The 22657-nt window shown below is 49.1% G+C and overlaps 2 protein-coding genes across 2 annotated transcripts in view; both read right to left on the bottom strand.

The window, feature by feature from the left end:
- Nucleotides 1–22657, bottom strand: part of LOC137433227 (pro-neuregulin-1, membrane-bound isoform-like) — a 376724-nt gene that overhangs the window by 116903 nt on the left and 237164 nt on the right. The window lies entirely within an intron of this gene.
- LOC144893350 (POU domain, class 4, transcription factor 3-like) lies at nucleotides 7267–8932 on the bottom strand. The gene is given in 3 exon segments (XM_078783903.1): nucleotides 7267–8084; nucleotides 8087–8165; nucleotides 8810–8932. Coding segments are annotated over 3 exon segments (1020 nt in total).

Genomic DNA, 22657 nt, shown 5'->3' with positions numbered 1-22657 from the left:
TTATTTGTGACCAAACAGTCTTCTTCTTTTTCAAATAAAATTAACACCCAAAACATAGTCCATGAACTCTTAATTACGTACTGTTGGAATATACCTTTTGACCCTTCAGACCTTTGACGACCCTTTAAGTCCCCAAGACCCTTCAGACCTTTGACGACCCTTTAAGTCCCCAAGACCCTTAAGACCACCAAGATCCCTGAAGACCCAAAATACCCTTAAAGACTGCAAAGACCCAAAATACCACGAAGACCAAAAATACCCTGAATACTCAAAATACCCCGAAGACCAAAAATGCACAAAATACCTGAAAGACCCCGAAGACCCAAAATACCCCCAAAGATCCTTAAAGACTCAGAGGAACCAAAAGACCCTTAAGACCCAAAAGCCCATAAAGACCCAAAGACCCAAAATACTCTTAAAGGCCCAGAGGATCCAAAAGACCCTGAAGACCCAAATGGCCCCGAAGACCCAAAACACCCCAAAACACCCCAACGACCCAAAACACCCAAAACACCCCGAAGACCCAAAACACCCCGAAGACCCAAAACATCCCGAAGACCCAAAACACCCTGAAGACCCAAAATACCCTAAATACCCAAAAAGACCCAAAACAGACTGAAGACCCAAAACACCCTGAAGATCCAAAAGACCCTTAAATACCCAGAAGAACCAAAATACCCCAAAGACCCTTAAAAACCCTGAGGAACCAAAAGACCCTTAAGCCTCCAAAGACCCCAAAACACCCCAGAGATCCAAAAGGCCCAGAGGATCCAAAATAACCTGAAGACCCCAGAAACCCTGAAGACCCAAAACACCCTGAAGACCCAAAACACCCTGAAGACACTAAAGACCCTTAAAGACACTGAAGACCCAAAGGTGCACAATACCGAAAAGACCCTGAAGACACTTAAAGACCCAAAATACCACAAATAACAAAAAGACCCTTAAATACCCTGAAGACCCCAAATACCCTAAAAGACCCAAAACACCCCAAAGATACAAAAGACTCTGAAGACCCAAAACACCCTGAATACCCAAAACACCCTTAAAGATACTGAAGACCCTGAAATACCCCAAAAAACCCAAAGGCCCAAAATACCAAAAAGACCCCGAAGACCCAAAAGAGCCCGAAGTCCCTTAAATACCCTGAAGACCCAAAATACCATGAAGACCCAAATCATCCCGAAGATCCAGAAGACCCTTAAAGACTCTGAAGAACCAAAGACCCTTAAAGACTCAGAGGAACCGAAAGACCCCAGAGACCCTGAAGACCAAAAATACCCTGAAGACCCAAAAGTCCCTGAAGTCCCAATTTTGGCTGCTCTCCCCTACCATCCCCCAATCACCATCCACCCCATCCCCCCTCCACCATTCCACCATTCCTCCACTTCCCCCCACGATCCCCAATCCACCATCACCACCACTAACCCCCACCCACCATTCCCACCATCCCTCACTCCCTGAGAAAGCAGACATGGTCAAAGACGCCTACCCCTCTGAAACGACGTGTGGTGAGGCACGCCGACTCACACTAGTCTATTATATGCTCACATTATTATGTACGCACATTATTATATCATTGCTTTAGGCTTGCATTATTACGTGCGCACATTATTATATCATTATTATATGCTAGCATTATTACGTACACACATTATTATATCATTATTATTTGCTCACATTATTATATACGCACATTATTACGTACGCACATTGTTATATCATTTTTTTTATATGCTCACATTATTATATCATTTTTATATGCGCGCATTATTATGTACGCACATTATTATATGCCTGCATTATTATATCATGATTATATGCTCGCATTATTATATCATTATTATATGCTCACATTATTATGTATGCACATTATTATATCATTATTATATGCTCGCATTATTATATCATTATTATATGCTCACATATTATGTACGCACATTATTATGTATGCACATTGTTATTTCATTATTATATGCTCGCATTATTATATGCTCACATTATTATGTACGCACATTATTATATCAACATTATATGCACGCATTATTATATCATTATTATATGCTCATATTATTGTATCATTATTAAATGCACGCATTATTATGTACGCACATTATTATATCATTACTATATGCTCGAATTATTATATCATTACTATATGCTCGCATTATTATATCATTTTTATATGCTTGCATTATTATGTCATTATTATATGTTCACATTATTATATCATTTTTATATGCTCATATTATTATGTACGCACATTATTATATAATTCTTATATGCTTGCATTATTATATCACTATTATATGCTCACATTATTATGCACGCACATTATAATATCATTATATGCTCGCATTATTATATCATTATTATATGGTCACATGTTATGTACGCACATTATCATATCATTATATCATTATTATATGGTCACATGATTATGTACGCACATTATTATATCATTATTATATGCTCACATCATTATATCATTATTATTTGCTCACATTATTATGTGCTCACATTATTATTTGCTCCCTTTATTATATCATTATTATATGCTCACATTATTTGCTCACATTATTATGTACGCACATTATTATATCATTATTATATGCTCGCATTATTATATTATTATTACATGCTCACATTATTATGTACGCACATTATTATATCATTATTATATGCTCACATTATTATATCATTATCATATGCTCACATTATTATGTATGCACATTATTATATCATTATTATATGCTCACATTATTATATCATTATATGCTCACATTATTATGTACGCACATTATTATATCATTATTACATGCTCGCATTATTTTATCATTATTATATGCTCACATTATTATGTACGCACATTATTATATGCTTGCATTATTATATGATTATTATAATTTTCGCCCAAATGTTCTCGTGACGAGCTCCAGAACGTACGAATCACATCCCATGAACACAAATAAAAATCAGGTAACGGAAAATATATTAAATGAAATACGAACAGCATTGATCATTAAGTCCATGGTCCATACGATAAACACTGTGGAAGGAATAAAATAGGAGCGATTGTTGTGTTAAAAGATCAACATTGGTGTTTAAAGAGCCTTGTAAAAAGAATTCAGATGAGTTGTCGAAAGGTAGAATAAAGCAACCTTCGTTGTATTGAGTGTTTGTATTGTATTGAGAGGGAGGAGAAGACTCAGGTGTGCGCGGTTTGGAAGGGGAAGCTGTAGGTGGCAGGTGTGTGTGTGTGTGTTTCGTAAGGTATCAGAAGGCGCAGGTGTGTGCGTTTCATTGGACAGAGGGAGAAGCTGTGCGCGGTTTGGAGCAAAAACTTCTGCCGATTCTCGATAATTCCAAAGAAACCGAAACGAAGAACCATTTCCAAACCCAGAAGCAAAATGAAGGAGACGCACGAATGAGCATTTATTGTGAGATCATTGCGACATATTCACGACGTATGGACGGACGCGTAAACAGCCTGTCACAAGCTCGCGTTACAGGTGTGCACAAAACGCCGTTTTCCGCTTCACAAATTGCCGAAAGATCACGTGGTGCTGTGTAACGACACCAGGACACTGCACACCTGGCCGAATGTACAACACGAGCCGATCCAAAAAGCTGAAAAATATCTACATTTGTACAGAAACTGAAATGAATGTAGAGAGGGCCGGGGTGGGGCGGGGCAGATTGGGGTGGGGCTGATTGGGGTGGGGTGGGACGGGGCGGGGTGGGGTGGGGCGGGGCAGATTGGGGCGGGGTTGGGTGGGGCGGGGCAGAGTGGGGCGGGGCGGGACAGATTGGGGCGGGGCAGATTGGGGCGGGGCGGGGCAGATTGGGGCGGGGCGGGGCGGGGCGGGGCAGATTGGGGCGGGGCGGCGCAGATTGGATTGGGGTGGGGTGGGGCGGGGCAGATTGGGGCAGATTGGGCGGGGCGGGGCGGGGCAGATTGGGGCGGGGCGGGGTGGGGCAGATTGGGGCGGGGCGGGGTGGGGCAGATTGGGGCGGGGCGGGGCAGATTGGGCAGGGCGGGGCGGGGCAGATTGGGGCGGGGCGGGGTGGGGCAGATTGTGGAGGGGCGGGACAGATTGGGGCGGGGCGGGGCGGGGCAGATTGGGGTGGGGCAGATTGGGGCGGGGCGGGGTGGGGCAGATTGGGGCGGGGCGGGGCAGATTGGGGCAGGGAGGGGCAGATTGGGCGGGGCGGGGCGGGGCACATTGTGGCGGGGCAGATTGGGGCGGGGTGGGGCAAATTGGGGCGGGGCGGGGCAGATTGGGTCGGGGCGGGGCAGATTGTGGTGGGGCGGGGTAGGCGGGACGGGGCGGGGTAGGCAGGACGGGGCGGGGTGGGCGGGGTGATTCAGCGGCCGGACAGATTTGCCCACTTGCTCGGGGACAAAATATGAACGTTTCATGTATGTGGAGTAAACAGACACTCCCTCCGATACCTCCCCCCACATCGCCCCCCGTTTGGGGGTCGTATGGGAATAATCAGCCTCCACTCCCCTTCTCGATCGACGATGCGCTACAGGTGTGGTTGTGGGAGACGAGGTTTGGCGGAACAATGACGTTAAAATGAACGTCTCGGTACAGAGTTCATTTAAACATCTCGAGCGAGACATGTGAAGGTGAAACACGGAGTGGAGGGACGGGGTCACACGCCTAACGGGAACAGGTGTAAACCATGGTGTAAGGTGTTAACAATGTCCAGTTTAAAACCACGAGAACGTCAAACGAAACACGTTGTTTCACAAACGAATGAAACCGTCATGCGTCGTCTAAAGCACTGCACCACAAAATGGGACGAAACGGGGCAACTGGTGCTTCACTTTCCACTGTTTACGGTTAGTTATTGTACTTTTGCGTGCACGTGCAACGTGGAATGAAGAGACAGCAGGTAGAAGGATCTGCAGCCACGGTGGAAGGGATAACAGGTGCGTCACGAACTCACGGCTTAAGGTGATAAATCAAATGGGGGAGGGGGTTGTGTTATTGGGACGCTGTTGGTTCGGGGCGAGATGGAGATGGGGCTCTAGTTTGGGAGGGGGGGGCAGGAATGCGGAGACCCTCGAGTTGGGGGGGAGCAAGAGTGGGGGGGGGGGGGGGAGCAAGAGTGGGGGGGGGGGAGCTAGAGTGGGGAGGGGAGCTAGAGTGGGGGCGGGGGGGGAAGCTAGAGTGGGCGGGGGGAAGCTAGAGTGGGGGGGGGGGAGCTAGAGTGGGGGGGGGGAGCTAGAGTGGGGGGGGGGGGGAAGCTAGAGTGGGGGGGGGGAAGCTAGAGTGGGGGGGGGAAGCTAGAGTGGGGGGGGGGAGCTAGAGTGGGGGGGGGAGCTAGAGTGGGGGGGGGAAGCTAGAGTGGGGGGGGGAGCTAGAGTGGGGGGGGGGGAAGCTAGAGTGGGGGGGGGGAAGCTAGAGTGGGGGGGGAGCTAGAGTGGGGGGGGGGAAGCTAGAGTGGGGGGGGGGAGCTAGAGTGGGGGGGGGGAGCTAGAGTGGGGGGGGAAGCTAGAGTGGGGGGGGGAAGCTAGAGTGGGGGGGGGGGGAAGCTAGAGTGGGGGGGGGAAGCTAGAGTGGGGGGGGGGGAAGCTAGAGTGGGGGGGGGAAGCTAGAGTGGGGGGGGGAAGCTAGAGTGGGGGGGGGAAGCTAGAGTGGGGGGGGGGATCTAGAGTGGGGGGGGGAGCTAGAGTGGGGGGGGGAGCTAGAGTGGGGAGGTGAGCTAGAGTGGGGGGGGGGGAAGCTAGAGTGGGGGGGGGGAGCTAGAGTGGGAGGGGGAGCTAGAGTGGGGGGAGGAGCTAGAGTGGGGGGGGGGGGCTAGAGTGGGGGGGGAGCTAGAGTGGGGGGCGGAGCTAGAGTGGGGGAGGAGGGAAGCTAGAGGGGGGGAGGAGGGAAGCTAGAGTAGGGGAGGAGGGAAGCTAGAGTGGGGGGGGGGGAAGCTAGAGTGGGGGGGGGGGGACGCTAGAGTGGGAGGGAGCTAGAATGGGGGGGGGGGGAGCTAGAATGGGGGGGGGAAGCTAGAGTGGGGGGGGGGAAGCTAGAGTGGGGGGGGGGGAAGCTAGAGTGGGGGGGGGGGAGCTAGAGTGGGGGGGGGAGCTAGAGTGGGGGGGGGAAGCTAGAGTGGGGGGGGGAAGCTGAGAGTGGGGGGGGGGAAGCTAGAGTGGGGGGGGGGGGGAAGCTAGAGTGGGGGGGGTGGACGCTAGAGTGGGGGGGGGGAGCTAGAGTGGGGGGGGAAGCTAGAGTGGGGGGGGGGAGCTAGAGTGGGGGGGCTAGAGTGGGAGGGGGAAGCTAGAGTGGGGGGGGGGGGCTAGAGTGGGGGGGGAGAGGAAGCTGGGGGGGGGGGGGAGGAAGCTAGAGTGGGGGGGCGCTAGAGTGGGGGGCGCTAGCGTGGGGGATGGAAGCTAGAGTGGGGGGGGAGAGCTAGAGAGGGGGGGGGGGAGGTTGAGTGGGCGGGGGCTAGAGTAGGGGTGGGGGAAGCTAGAGTGGGGGGAGGGAAGCTAGAGTGGGGGGAGGGAAGCTAGAGTGGGGGGGGGGGAGCTAGAGTGGGAGGTGAGCTAGAGTGGGGGGGGGGGGGTAGAGTGGGGGGGGGGGAAGCCAGATTGGTGAGGGGAAGCTAGAGTGGGGGGGGGGAGCTAGAGTGGTGGGGGGGAGCTAGAGTGGTGGGGGAAGCTATAGTGGGGGGGGGGGGGCTGGAGTGGGGGGGGGAGCTAGAGTGGGGGAGGGAGCTAGAGTGGGGGGGAGCTAGAGTGGGGGGGGGAGAGCTAGAGTGGGGGGGGGGAGGGAGTTGAGGGGGGGGGTGGGGAGATGGAGGGGACCAAGTTGGGGAGGAGGAAACGTAGGGGGGATTGGGTTGAGTTTTTGGGAGATACAGGTGGGCTAAAGTTTGGGGGGAGATGGAGGGTGCCCGTTTTGGGGAGTCAGAGAGGGGGGCTGGAGTTGGGGGGGAGGCGGAGGGTGGCTCGAGTTCAGGGCAAGAAGGAAGAGGGTTGGAGTTTGGGGCGGGGGTAAACATATGGTGGTCGAGTTTGGGGATAGATATAGGTGGGCTAGAGTTTTGGGGAGAGGGAGTGGGCGCTGGAGTTGGGGAGGAGACGGATGGGTAGAGTTAAGACAAGGTGGAGACGGATGGGGGCTCGAGTTGGGGGCAAGAAGGAAGAAGGTTCGAGTTGGGGGCAAGAGTGAAGGAGGACTCGGGTTGGGGGAACGGAGGGGTGCTCTGTTTGGGGTGATGGAGGTGGGGGGTGCTTAGCAAGGAACGTGAATTGCGGGTTCAGTGCGAAGCTGCAAACTTCATTCTCTTTTGCTTCTGTCTTTGGTTGCAAAACCACACTCGCACCACGTTCTTCTTTAGGTCGAGTTTCTCGGCGATGGCGGCGATCTTTTCGGACGAGGGTCGCGGCTGCACCGCGAAATACGCCTCCAGCGAGCGTCGCTCGGGCCCCGCGATCGCCGTGCGCTTCCGGCGACGATCCCCGCCGGCGCCGCCGTTGAACAGCTCGGGTTTGAGTTGCCGGGTGCGGGCCGCCTTCTCGGCCTCCTCAAGCCACGCCTGCAGGACGGGTTTGAGCGCGATCATGTTGTTGTGGGACAGCGTGAGGGACTCGAAGCGACAGATGGTGCTCTGGCTGAGAGAGCCCACGCCGGGGATCTTGAGGTTCCCGAGGGCGGCGCCCACGTCCGCCTGCGTGACCCCGAGCTTGATCCGTCGCTGCTTGAATCGCTCCGCGAACGCCTCGAGCTCGCGCGGGTCCGTGTCGATCTCGGGGAGACCGGGCACGTGCGACGGTGGCCCGAGGATCATGGCGGCGTGCAGGTGTCCCGCGCCGGGCGTGACGTGCGAGGCGCTCGCGGCGTCGGACCCCGAGCCGGGCAGCGCCAGTCCCGAGGGGAGGTGTTCGAGCAGGTCGCCGTCCATCGCTTGATGCGCCATGTGCGCGTGGTGATGGTGTTGGTGATGGTGATGAGGGTGGTGAGGATGGTGCGGGTGGTGGTGCGGACCCAGTACCGAAGCGTGCGTCAGAGGCACGCCCGCGGATCCTGCCATGCAGTGCGCGCTGTTCATGCTCAGGTACGAGGCGTCTGTACTGGAGACACGATGTCCACGGCGGCCAAAGCTTCGGCTCGCACGAACAGACTTTCCTCCAGACCCGAGAATATGTTCCCCTGGAGCTGAGAATGAGGGACAACGACATGAGGATCCGAGCAAGTCGAACAAGGACAGTTTATTCGGTAATTTAGCGTATTCATGAATAGCGTGTGTGTGTGTGTGTGTGTATGTATAATGTGTGTGTGAATGGGGTGTGAATGGGGTGAATAGTGTGTGACTAGTGTATGTGTGTGACTAGCGTGTGTGTGTATGTGTGTGTGTGAAAAGTGTGTGCATAGCGTATGTGTGTGTGTGAGAATTGTGTGAATTATGTGTGTGTGAATTGTGTGTGTGTGGAATTGTGTGTGTGTGTGTGTGTGTGTGTGTGTGTGTGTGTGTGTGTGTGTGTGAATAGTGTGTGTGTGAATAGTGTGTGTGTGTGTAGTGTGTTTGTGAATAGCGTGTGTGTGTGTGTGTGTGTGTGTGTGTGTGTGTGTGTGTGTGTGTGTGTGTGTGTGTGTGAATAGTGTGTGTGTGAATAATGTTTGTGTGTGTGTCGTTGGTTGTTGTCTCAATATGCTCGTTTCAGAAGATGGAACGGACCCTCCCAGGACTCTCTGTATCCACCTCCATTTTGGTAAGGGATCATGATTTACCGACGTGTGTGTGTGTGTGTGTGTGTGTGTGTTTAGTTTAGAATTTTACAAATGGTGTGATTGATACTTACAGGAGCAGCGAGGCAGGCCCGTCGAATTGCCTCGGAACTTGAGGTGAGCGGCCCGTACTTTGTGTCTCCGAGTGAAGTGTGCAATGCGAAGGGTTGCTTCCCTACGCTGTTCATCGAGATCATGTCGCTGCGAGTCACGATGGGGAGCACCGTTGACCCTCCCACCCCTACACCAACCCAGATATATCTGGTCCTTTCGATGTGATTAGTGACACCGGTAGATGGACGGTATTCCTCAAATCCTCTCGCTTCGCATCTTCAGATTGATCCTCGGAGTCCCGCGGCCCTCAGAATGATCCTCGGAGTCCCGCAGCCCTCAGAATGATCCTCGGAGTCCCGCGGCCCTCAGAATGATCCTCGGAGTCCCGCGGCCCTCAGAATGATCCTCGGAGTCCCGCGGCCCTCAGAATGATCCTCGGAGTCCCGCGGCCCTCAGAATGATCCTCCGAGTCCCGCGGCTCTCAGAATTATCCTCAGATTTCCACGACCCTCAGATTTATCCATGGAGTCCCGCCAGCCTCAGAATGATCCTCGTAGTTCCGCGACTCTCAGATTGATCCTTCTGAGTCCCACGACCCTCAGAATGATCCTCCGAGTCCCGCGGCTCTCAGAATTATCTTCAGATTTCCACGACCCTCAGATTTATCCACGGAGTCCCGCCAGCCTCAGAATGATCCTCGTAGTTCCGTGACTCTCAGATTGATCCTTCTGAGTCCCACGACCCTCAGAATGATCCTCGGAGTCCCGCGGCCCTCAAAATGATCCTCCGAGTCCCGCGGCTCTCAGAATTATCGTCAGATTTCCACGACCCTCAGATTGATCCACAGAGTCCCGCCATCCTCAGAATGATCCTAGTAGTTCTGCAACCCTCAGATTGATCGTTCTGAGTCCCACGATCGATTCTTCTGAGTTCCACCCTCAGATTGATCCTTCTGAGTCCCACGACCCCCAGATTGATCATTCTAAGTCCCACGACCCTCAGATTTATCCTTCTGGGTCCCACGTCCCTCAGATTGATCCTTCTGAGTCCCACGTCCCTCAGCTTGATTCTCGGAGATCTGCGACCCTCAGCTTGATCCTTGGAGCCCCCTGAGCTCTCCGAGCGCAGGTCAGGCCCTCACAAGTTGCACTTTCTGTGGATCGCTCTGTTTCGCAGTCCGAACCTCGATGGGGAAACCCCTTGCTTGGCACCTTTGGTTTTCCTCTTTCTGGCTATGCTGCGGATTTCCCTTCTTCCCGAAACCTTATAAATATCCCGAAAGTAGCAAGTCGCACTCCTCGCTCGCTCTGCTTCTTGCCCCACACCCTTCGCGTGTGTGTACAAGCGCACCGGAGAGGGCGCGGCGCACGCGCTGGAAGAGGAATAAGTGTGGGGGGATTGGGGGATAAAGAGGGTGGTGAGGCGGAGAGGTGTGAATTGCGGTTTGCGATGGTAAGAAGGGGTTTGGAGATATGGAAGGGAAGGAATGACTTGGGCGGAGGAAAGAGGAAAAGCAAACGATGAAAAATTGATTCATTGAAAAAGTGGAGGAAAATGATGAAAAAGAGGGAGGATTGAGAGTCTAAGAGGAAAGGAAGATGGGAGAGGGGGCTGTAGAAATACATGGTGTACCAGTGATGGTCGCACACACAACCTTCGACTTTTACTAATGTTTACAAGGTACCTTTATATATTTTGCGCGGCGGCTAACGTGTGCTCTGTCGTGGTAAATGTGAACATTGCTCGTATACAAAAGGCTTTTATCACATGGATTGATGGGGTGTAAAACAAAATGTTCACTTCGGGACAAGTTACTGGCAAACGTGCAAAAGCACATTTTCCAGATGGAAGTGTGTGCATGATAGACCCCCAGTGATGGGACGGTTAGGAGCGCTGTGCCGACTGAGGTGAGTGGAGAACAAGGTCTGGTCTGTGTGATATATGAAGTGCAACCGAAACCTTCACAGGAAGGTGGTTGGTGGTTTTATTAAAACCTTCACAATCTGCTTCAACTTCTGGTCAAACATGTTCGGACCGAATCAAATTGCGCTTCCAGAATGTCATCAAAGGATGTAAAAAAGAAGAAGAAGAAAAAAAGACAACATTCACAATTTAATCAGGAGATGCAACTCACCATTGATTTATATATACCGTATGATGTTTAGAGAAACTCGATATTGTTGAGTTTCCTGTTGCGGGCAACGTATGATGTGCTTCCATCACCAGTAAACTTGAGATTGTGGGAGTTGTTGCAGGAGGAGAGATGTTATTTGTGTGGAGATTTGGGAATGGTGCAGCATGCACTGAGTGCATGCTCAGTAGTATTGGCAGCAGGAAGATACAAGTGGTGACATGATCAGGTGCTGGCGGTGGTATTGCAGATGGTGCAACAAGAGGTGCAGAGATCGAAAGAGTGGAGAAGGAGACCCATGGAGGAGAGGTGTTGTTTGTCTAAGAGGTGGAAAGAGGAGGAGGAGGTACAGAGCAAGAGGGCTGTTAGATGCTTGTGATTGGCAGGTGGTGGCAGACCTAAAGCCACAATTGGTATTCCCAGAGGAGATCTGTGTGTCAAGGTTGCGGCCTGACATTGTCATCTGGTCAGGTGCAACAAGACACGTCATCTTCGGGGAATTGTCTGTACCTTGGGAAGAGAACATGGAGGAGGTGCAAGAGAGGAAAGTACAGTGAGCTGGAGGCAGAGTGTCAGGAGAAGGGTTGGCGAGTTTCTTGTCAGCCATTTGAGGTGGGGTGCAGAGGGTATATTGACAATTCCTTTTCTGCATTTCTTGCTTGGCTTGGAGTGTGTGGGACAGAAAGAAGGAGGATGTGTGACAGAGTGGCGCAGGTTGCCTTGAAAGGTTCACTTTGGATTTGGAGGAAGTTTATGGAGGCACGTCGAACGGTGTAGGTTTAGGTTGTGGGTGGTGTTTCATTTCATCCTAAAGGGGTAGTGACTGAGCATGGAAGATAAATGGAGATGTGTGTGTGTGTGTGTGTGTGTGTTTTGCAGGAGTGGGTGTGGTTTTGCATGAATGTGTTTTTGTTTGAGTGGTGCTGCATGTTGTGAGGGTAGGTGGTCGGTTTTTTTTTTGGTTCTTTTTTGGTGTGTGAGTGAGTGGATGAGGGGCTGTGGATTCTGGGAGTGGAGGCGGTTTTGTTGTTGTAGTCTGTGTTCTCACTGGCTGGGGGTGGGGGTATGTATGCATCCAGGGGTAGCTGCTGCATGTGGAGGTGTATGTGCCCCTGCTGGCCCAGCTTAGCTGACCGTATCGAGGTTAAAGGGCCGAAACGGGATGATGCTGAGGACCTTGACTGAGGACTCGGTCAGTGAGGCACACTTGTGAACAGGTGTGTTTTGAAATCATATATATATATATACGTATATATATATATATATATTATATATATATACACACACACACACACACAGTCGTGGCCAAAAATATTGGCACCCTTGCACTTTTTTCAAATAACTCACAATTTTGTCTAAAAATAAGTTGAAATTGCCAAAAGTATTTGGTCTCTACAATTCTTTATTTCACTGTTAATATTACAGAACCTTTGTTTTTTATTCAGAACTTAATATAACCTTTTAAATCAGAAATTAAAAAGAAATGGCATTGACAAAATTATTGACACTCTCGACTTAATATTTGATACAACGGCCTTCAGACAAAATAACTGCAGTCAAGCGCTTCCTATAGCCATGAATGAGCTTCCTTTCCTACACCTCTCTACTGGCAGTTTGGCCCACTCTTCTTGTGAAAATTGCTCCAGTTCTCCCAGATTTGAAGGGTGCCTTCTCCCAACTGCTGTTTGCAGAACTCCCCACAGGTGTTCAATGGGATTTAGATCTGGACTCATTTCTGGCCACTTCAGAACAGTCAAGCATTTTGTCTTGAACCATTTCTGGGTGTTTTTTTAAGTGTGTTTGGGGTTATTGTCCTGCTGCAAGACCCATGACCTTCGACGGAGACCCAGCTTTCTGACACTGGGTTGAACATTGTGCTCCAATATGCCTTGGTAATCTCCTGATTTCATGATGCCATGCACACATTCAAGGCACCCAGTGCCAGAGGCAGCACAGCAACCTCAAAACATCACTGAACCTCCATTTTTGACTGGAGGGAAGGTGTTCTTTTCTTTGAAGGCTTCATTTTGTTTTCTGTAAACATAGAGATGATGTGCTTTACCAAAAAGCTCTAATTTGGGCTCATCTGTCCACAGGACATTCTCCCAGAAGGATTTTGGCTTGTTCAGGTGGGCTTTGGCAAAATCTAGTTGGGCTTTCTTATGTCTCTCTCTCTCTCTCTCTCTCTCTCTCTCTCTCTCAGCAGTGGGGTCCTCCTGGGTCTCCTACCATGGAACCCCCTTTCTTTGAGTTGGCGACGGATGGTGCGAGTTGAAACTGTCGTACCTTGTGTATGAAGGTAAGCCTGAATCTGTTTGGCAGTTTATCGAGGTGCTTTCTCCACCATTCAAACAATTCTTCGCTGCAATCTTCGATCAAGTTTTCTTTTGCGGCCACGTCCAGGGAGTGTGGTTACAGTGCCATAGGGCTTAAACTTCCTGATAAGATTGCACACGGTGGACACGTCATGAACATCAAGGTCTCTGGAGATGGACTTGGTAGCCTTGAGATTGTCCATGCTTGGCTTTTGTGTCTGACCACCTCAGACAATTCTCTGGTTTTATTTCTTTTCTCCATGCTCATTGCGGTACACACAGTGTCACAAACAGCAGAACGTCTCCTTTTCTCTATTCAAACTGGTTGGATGAGTGATTTTTATATTGCAGGCATCTGCAACTCGCCACAAGCGAGTTCAATTCCAAAGTAAAGGAGAATCACCTGCTTGAAATCTTATTATTTCGAACAACTTCTTAAAGGTGCCAATAATATTGTCCGGCCCATTTTAGGATTTCTGTGTGGAACAGCTAAGATTTATTAATTTTTTCAGCTTTTTTGTTTTGTTCCACTGCAAACCAAAGAAATACAAATGTGGATACCAAAATATTTTTTTATTTCAACTATTTTCTGAAAGAAATGGTACATTATTTGAAAAAAGTGCAAGGGTGCCAATATTTTTGGCCACTACAGTGTATAACTGTGTATGTATGTGTGTATATATATATATATATATATATATATATATATATATACATACATACATATTATATTTATATATACATGGGAGGGAAGTTTGCGACCATCACAGATCGCAGTTGGATGACCACGGCGGCGGTAATGCAGTTGAAAGGCGGTAACCACACCCCAAGTTGCGGAGCCGGTGGCGGCCCTGATTCCGAGCGGTTGGAGTAAACAGAATGATGTCTGGTGTTTATCTGTATCGGCAGACAGGTCTAACAAAGGTTGAAATGAACATTCCATTCATTGTTATACCTGAGGATTGATTGAGGTATGCTAACCACCGTGTGAAGCAATAAGAAGCTGATATTTTGGGCATTAACGCTTTGTTAGAACAAAAGAGGGAGACGGAATATGGGCAAAGGTTGACATTGTCATTGGGTGGGAGTGTGCCAGTGGAGTCAGGGCATACCAGTCTTAGTGGGGTCAGTGTGCCAGTGGAGTGGAAATTTAGGCTCATTTTGACACATCTTGAAAGGGAGGTCTCTGGTCCATGAATTGAAAGTTAAGGGGACAGACAGACAGTGAGATAATAGAACAAACAAGAAAGGAAAAGGAGGGGGAAATTAGAACAAACAAGAAAGGAAAAGGAGGGGGAAATATGATTTTAAAAAAGGAAAGATTTAAAAAAAAAGGAGAGAGAACAAAGGGTTGAAGAAAGAGGAGAGTAAAAGTGAAGAGAGAGAAGAGGATAAGGAGGAGAGGCATGACAATTTAAGAGACAGGAGGTCTGAGTGAATGAAAAGCGTTTGTTGATCTTGTGGGGAGACAACGTACCGATCCTGTAGACAAGGTTTTGCTATTTGTGCTTGCAACTGTCCGTGGTGCTGAAACGGTCCAAGAAGCAAACATTATAGGCTGAATTGAATAGTTAATCGTGCGACGATCACCCGTTCAAAGTTAATCGCCTATCACCGAAGTGTTTATCTAATGTGTGATCAAAACGTAATCACAAGCGTTTAAATAACAAAAAAGTTCAAAAAGTTTTACAAGCGTCAAAAAATAACAAACAAAAAAAAAAGTAACAAAAACAATTTATTCCCATGTGGCGTTCTTTCCAATGAGCCGTTTCAATTTTTTCCATGGAGTGGTTTTGGAAATATAAATGGCACCTGTACCATGTGACCTATGATGTCATAATTATCATTAAAATATTCCACAGGAGGAATGGTGAAACCTTCTATGGTGAAAATGTTGTGTCAATCGAACCAACAATTGCAGAGGAAAAAAAATTCATACTGATCAGATTAAGTGTTTTACTTGTCGAATTAATCCTAACACCTTATTGCATGTTACTTGCAAAATCGAAGATTTTTATGCCTCTGCCCCCAAAGGTGGCCGAATGCATTATGTTTTCAGTTTGTCCGTATGTCCGTCCGTACAGGCTAAATCTCATTTTTCTCAGCAACCACATGTCCGATTGAGACTAAACTTTCAGGGTAGGAGTGACACCCATGCAGAATGTTTTTTAAAATAATTGTGATGTCATAGGTCACGTGGTATGGCAGCCATCTTGGATTAAACGCAAATAATGAAACAATTATTTCTCGGAAACGGCTGAATGGAAAAATTAGAAACTTGGCACATTAAGTACTCCCAATCGGGAACAATGGTGCTGTCATTGGTGCTGTCTTTCCCTCGCGGTCCTCCTGTGCTGTCTTTCCCTCGTGGTCCCCCTGTGCTGTATTTCCCTCGTGGTCCCCCTGTGCTGTCTTTCCCTCGCGGTCCCCCTGTGCTGTCTTTCCCTCGCGGTCCCCCTGTGCTGTCTTTCCCTCGCGGTCCCCCTGTGCTGTCTTTCCCTCGCGGTCCCCCTGTGCTGTCTTTCCCTCGTGGTCCCCCTGTGCTGTCTTTCCCTCGTGGTCCCCCTGTGCTGTCTTTCCCTCGTGGTCCCCCTGTGCTGTCTTTCCCTCGCGGTCCCCCTGTACTGTCTTTCCCTCGCGGTCCCCCTGTGCTGTCTTTCCCTCGTGGTCCCCCTGTGCTGTCTTTCCCTCGTGGTCCCCCTGTGCTGTCTTTCCCTCGTGGTCCCCCTGTGCTGTCTTTCCCTCGCGGTCCCCCTGTGCTGTCTTTCCCTCGTGGTCCCCCTGTGCTGTCTTTCCCTCGTGGTCCCCCTGTGCTGTCTTTCCCTCGTGGTCCCCCTGTGCTGTCTTTCCCTCGTGGTCCCCCTGTGCTGTCTTTCCCTTGCGGTCCCCCTGTACTGTCTTTCCCTCGCGGTCCCCCTGTGCTGTCTTTCCCTCGTGGTCCCCCTGTGCTGTCTTTCCCTCGTGGTCCTCCTGTGCTGTCTTTCCCTCGTGGTCCCCCTGTACTGTCTTTCCCTGGCAGTTGTCAGCTCTTTCACGAGCCTCGATTCAGTATACAAAAAACAAAAAAAAAGCATGATATTGATGACATCATCGGTGAAGTGGATACCCAGCCAAAAATGTTTTAATCGAATCCCTTATCCTAAAAATCTGAAATTACATGCATATGATCTATGACTCATTTGTATTGAAATATGAAATTTATGACAACATAGGTCACATGGTTTGGCAGCCATATTGGATTTAACCTAAAACCTAACACCTTTTTCTTCTTCTTCTATAAAAGGATGCTTTCGACTTGCTCACCAAATCTATTCATTCCAAAATAAAATTCCATCTCTTACAGTTCCTCTTTTCTACATTCCCGAAACTCTCCTGCACTCCACCCCTCCTTCAGCGTCCTCAAACGTATTTTTGACTCGAAGGTCACAAGAAACTCATTTTGCAATAAATGTTCGTTTCCCATGAATCGTACACTTTCTAAAATCCAATCTCACCCCTCCCCTCCAAATCTTCCCCATCACCCCTTCCCTCCAAAACTTCCCCATCACCCCTCCCCTCCAAAACTTCCCCATCACCCATCTCTTTCAAATCTACCCCTTGCCCCCCCCTCCAAATCTTCCCCATCACCCATCTCTTTCAAATCTTCCCCCTTGCCCCTCCCCTCCAAATCTTCCCCATCACCCATCCCTTTCAAATATCCCCCCTTGCCCCTTCCCTCCTAAACTCCCCCCACACCCCTCCCCTCCGAGACTCTCCCTCACTCCTCCCCTCCGAGACTCCCCTCTCACCCCTCCTCCTCAAAGCGTCCTCCCCGCTTCTTCCCCCTTCCAACTTTCACCTTCATCTCCCCCAACCTTCTACCTCACTCTTCCCCCTCCTCAAATAACACCTCACTGTGCCTCACCCAATCACCATCAAACCTTTTGTCCACCCCATTCTTCCCTTTCTCCAAGCTATTCTGAAATCTCTGACACACCTTCAACAGCTCTCCCTACCACTTCCTCCTCTTCCACATCTTACCCTACCCCTCCCCCCCCTGTTCTGTATCCGATGCTCCCCCTTCCTCTTCATTAACGGTATAGACCTCAAACATCCGGGGCCTTCGCTCAAACTTGACTGATCTCTCCATACAGGTTGCTTCTGACAATCCAGACGTGATCTGCTTAACATAAACTTTCCTCCTTCATGATGTCTCTGATTCCTTGGTATCTCTGCCGGGTTACTCCCTCCTCCGGTATGATAGACCTGAGCCTCGTCGTGGAGGTGTGGTTGCTATCTTTATTAAAAAAATTATCTTCCTCACTCGCCCTGCACTGCCCTCTCTCCACCTCACCCCCAGGAATACCTTTGGCTATGGCTTCCCCTTCGCTCCCACCTTTTGTTGATATATGTGTTGTACCATCCACCAAACAGTGATGACTCCATCGACATCTCGGTGTCTGATAATATGGACCAACTTCTATATACCCATCCCAACTCTCTCTTCCTCATATGTGATGATTTCAATTGTCACCATGCCAGTTGGCTGGGTGTGGGTACCTCTCTCACCAGCCATGGCTCCTCAGCAAAGGACTTCTGCGACTCACTGGGACTAACACAATCTGTCAATTTCCCAACTCGGATCTCAGTCAACGGAGCATCTTCTCTTCTGGACTTGGTTATGACTAACTTCCCTGAAAATGTCTGCTGTTCTTCTTCTGCTCCAATCGGCTCATCTGATCATGTGCTTGTTAAAGTGGACATCTCTCTGACCATTCTCAGAGAGCCTCCTCAGCGTCGGCGAGTCTGGCATTTCACTCAGGCCAACTGGCACGGTCTTCAAGCAGCCATCAATCATCTGGACTGGTCTCCCATCTCTACCGCCTCTGACATCAACTCATCCTGGGAATTCTTCCAAAGTAAATTGCTCTCTCTCATGCACAGATTTATCCCATCTCGTCTTCAGTTGTCATACCCTTCCTCCCGTCCATGGTACATGGAATCTTGTGCTGAGGCTGTTGCCCAGAAACAAGTTGCCTTCGTCTCCTAGAAAGCAAATCCAACGGAAGGAAATCTCATTTCCTTTTACAAAGCCCGAAACAAGTGTGTGTCCACCCTCAGGAGAGCCAGGAAACAATATCTCTCCATTCCCAAGACCGAACTCTCTTATCTGTCTCCCTCTTCCAAATCCTGGTGGCGTCTGGTCAAATCTGTTTCTGGTGTTTGTTCCCCCTCCATCCCCTCCCTCACCTCAAACGGCTACACGGTTTACTCCGCACGTGAAAAAGCTGAATGCCTCAACTCTGTGTTTGCCTCTAAATCTTGTGTCCCAAACCCATCCTTCTCTGTACCCACCGTACCCAGTCGTACCCAGCTGCTCCTGGACTCTGTGTCCTTTCCTCCTGACAAGGTGGAAAAATTTCTGTCAACCCTCGACTCTGATTCTGCAACTGGACCTGACGGCATCAGCCCACGGGTCCTAAAATCCTGTTCTTCCGCTCTTTCACTCCCTCTCTCTGTTCTCTTCACCCTCTCTTTTGCTCAAGGTCATCTGCCATCTGCTTGGAAATCAGCCAACATCACCGCTTCACACAAAAAATGTGCAAAAACAGATCCTAGCAACTACAGACCAATGAGCCTTCTCCCAATTATCAGCAAAGTCATGGAATCCATCAATGCTTCGGATATGAAATATTTCCTCTTCTCCAATGGCTTGATCTCTGATCATCAATTTGGTTTCAGACCAGGTCACTCTACTCTGGACATGCTGCTTCTGCTGTCTCAACAATGGATGGAGGTCCTCAATGCGAAACAGGAAATTAGAGCTGTCTCCCTCGACATATCACGTGCCTTCGATACGGTCTGGCACCCCGCTCTGCTCACCAAACTCTCCTCCTTTGGTATTCATGGAAATCTCCACGCATGGCTGGCGGACTTCCTCTCTAATCGTAGTCAACGTGTGGCCCTGAATGGGGTTCTCTCATCTCCTCTTCCTGTTCAGGCTGGAGTTCCCCAAGGCAGTGTTCTGGGCCCTGTGCTTTTTCTGGTCTTCATCAATGATCTCTCTGACTCTCTTGAAAATCCTCTCTATCTCTTTGCTGATGACTCCACTCTCTGCCGCTCCATTCCTCATCCCTCAGATCGGCAGTCTGCAGCCTCCTCACTCTCTGCAGACCTGGACAAAATCACTGACTGGGCAAACAAGTGGAACATGTCTTCCAATCCTGACAAATCTCACACTCTTATGATGTCTCTCCGAAAAGACCGACTGGACAACCCTCCCATCCACTTTCTGAATAATCCTCTCCAAGAAGTTCTGTCACTCAAGTTTTTGGGTCTCACTATCTGCCATGATCTTTCCTGGGAAAACCACATTTCAAATCTGGCCTCCAAAGCCAGTCGCCGACTGGGCATCCTCCGTCGTGCGAAGTCCTTCCTTGGCACACCTGAGCTCCTCACCACGTACAAGGCTTTCATCCACAGCTCAATGGAATACTGCTCTCCCCTCTGGGCTGGTGCTCCTGCCTCACACCTAGCTCGTCTTCACGCTGTTGAAAGCAAAGCATTCAGAATCATTGGAATCTCCCGCGATGAAGCTAACTCCAAGGGCCTTTCACTCACTCACCGCAGGCAGGTTGGTGGTCTTTCCGTCTTCTACCGACTCCTCTCTGGCCTTGCCCCCCCAGCTCTCTCTGGGCTCTGTCCCGCAAATATTCCTACAGGTCGCACAAGATCTGCCTGCAACCCTCTTATGGTTAAACTGCCAAAATCAAGACTGTCTGCTCACCTTCACTCCTTCATTCCTCTTTTCTCCCGCCTCTGGAACAAACTCCCTCACTCTCTTCAATCCCACTCCACCCTCCAGGTCTTTAAAACAGCTGTTCACCACCATCTCTTATCTTCCCCCCATCCAAAACCTTGATCTTTTCTATCCCCGATAATTTCACCCCAATTCCACTTTTTGAAATACCAACTTCTGACCTGGAAGTACTTGGTGTCCTTGTGTTTTATACTTCTCCCACCCCCCACCCCCCCACCCATTCCCACGCCTCCTCCCCCCGAGCCCTTTCCCTCCCACACATCTCCCTGCTCTCAAATGTTGTGTGCTCTCAAGTGTTTGTGTGCTTCCCATTCTCTTGTCTTCCGCTCCCTCTTTTTATATATTTTGTTTGTCTGGTTGATTTGTTTGTGAAGTAAATGTCATGGGGGGTTCTGGAATGTCAGCTCTTTCACGAGCCTCGATTCAGTATACAAAAAAAATAAAATAAAATTTGTGTGTGTGTGTGTATATATATGTGTGTGTGTGTGTGTATATATATATGTGTGTGTGTGCGTGTGTGTGTATATGTGTGTGTGTGTGTGTGTGTGTGTGTGTTTATATATGTGTGTGTGTGTATGTGTTTATATATGCGTGTATATGTTTGTGTGTGTATATATATGTGTGTGTGTGTGTGTGTGTGTATATATGTGTGTGTGTGTGTATATATATGTGTGTGTGTGTGCGTGTGTATGTATATATATATATGTGTGTGTGTGTGTGTGTGTGTGTGTGTGTATATATGTGTGTGTGTGTGTGTGTGTTTTTTTTTTTTTTTTTTTTTTTTTGTATACAAGATCGAGGCTCGTGAAAGAGCGAACATTAATCACACAGAAAGACAAACCGACACATAAAACATATAACATCGGGAGCGGTAGACAAGATGGGGAGAGAGGGGGAAGGACACAAACACAACATTGAGAGGCAGGGACCGAGAGACATGGAGACATCGAGAGATCTGAGAGAGGGCGAGGGCTTTGGGGGGGGGGGGGGGGGGGGGGGGCATGGGAAGGGGGCGGTGGGAGAGGTATAAAACATATGGACACTGCCAGGACTTCCAGGAAAGAAGTTGGAATTTCAAACAAGGTGGATCTGGGGTGAATTAGCGGGGGTAGAAAAGATCAAGGTTTTGGATGGGGAAGATAAGAGATGGTGGTGAACAGCTGTTTTAAAGACCTGGAGGGAGGAGTGGGATTGAAGGGAGTGAGGGAGTTTGTTCCAGAGGCGGGAGAAAAGAGGAATGAAAGAGTGAAGGTGAGCAGAGAGCCGAGATTTCGGCAGTTTAACCATCAGAGGGTGGCTGGCAGATTTTGTAGCGACCTGTAGGAATATTTGGGGGACAGAGCCCAGAGAGAGCTGGGGGTGCAAGGCCGGAGAGGAGTCGGTAGAAGACAGAAAGACCACCTACCTGCCTGCGGTGAGTGAGTGAAAGGCCCTCAGAGATAGCTTCATCGCGGGAGATTCCAATAATTCTGAAAGCTTTGGTTTCAACAGCGTGAAGCCGAGCTAGGTGTGAGGCAGGAGCACCGGGCCCATAGGGGAGAACAGTATTCCATTGAGCTGCGGATGAAAGCCTTGTATGTGGTGAGGAGCTCAGGTGTGCCTAGGAAGGACCTTCGCACGACGGAGGATGCCCAGTCGGCGACTGGCTTTGGAGGCCAGCTTGGAAATGTGGTTTTCCCAAGAAAGATCATGGCAGATTGTGAGACCCAAAAGCTTGAGCGACAGAACTTCTTGGAGAGGATTGTTGAGAAAGTAGATATGTGTGTGTGTGTGTGTGTGTGTGTGTGTGTGTGTGTGTATATATATATGTGGATATGTGTGTGTTTGCAGTTTATGTTTATGTGTGTGTATATATATGTGTGTGTGTGTGTGTGTGTGTGTGTGTGTGTGTGTATCTGTGTATGTATATGTGTGTACATGTGTGTGTGGTTTGTGTGTGTGTGTGTATTTGTGTGTGTATATATATGTCTGTGTGTGTGTGTATTTGCATATTTGTGTGTGTATATGTGTGTGTGTGTTTGTGTGTGCACGTTTATATATGTGTGTGTGTATGTGTGTTTATGTTTATGTGTGTGTGTGTATATGTGCATATGTATGTATGTGTGTGTGTGTGATTTGTGTGTGTGTGTATATGTGTGTGCGTTTGTGTGTGTGTATATGTGTGTTTGTGTGTGTGTGTGTATGTGAATATGTGTGTGTGTTTGTGTGTGTATATATATATGTGTGTGTGTGTTTGTGTGTATACCTTAATTTGTTGGGAGGGGCAAAACCTGATTGTTCAGAGAGTCACCTTAATGCTGAATTTGAAGTTATTCACCAAATGTTGGTGTTGAATGAAAATATTTGGAACATCATTGCTGTCCCAACTGCAATTCTGCCTTGAGAGGAGTGGGAAATCAGATTGTAAGAAAGGAAAATACACCTTCAAAAATGTTCGTACATATTTGGGAAGAATGAAGTTCATTGCAGATCTGTATGTTGCGTGCATTTGAAATTTTGCTAGTTTTAAATAATGGCTATTTGACACCTGCAAAACATTGAAACCTACATTACAGAAATAGAAAGGAAATGCAAAGCAGGGCCAAAGGCGTGTTGAGATGAGATAAGATGTCAGGTCTTCTTC

The sequence above is a fragment of the Myxine glutinosa genome, chromosome 8 (genome assembly GCF_964187855.1).
Source record: "Myxine glutinosa chromosome 8, kmMyxGlut1.1, whole genome shotgun sequence".
Classification (NCBI taxonomy): domain Eukaryota; kingdom Metazoa; phylum Chordata; class Myxini; order Myxiniformes; family Myxinidae; genus Myxine; species Myxine glutinosa.
Note: the sequence above shows the minus strand (reverse complement) of the source record. Positions and strands in the feature narration are given on the sequence as shown.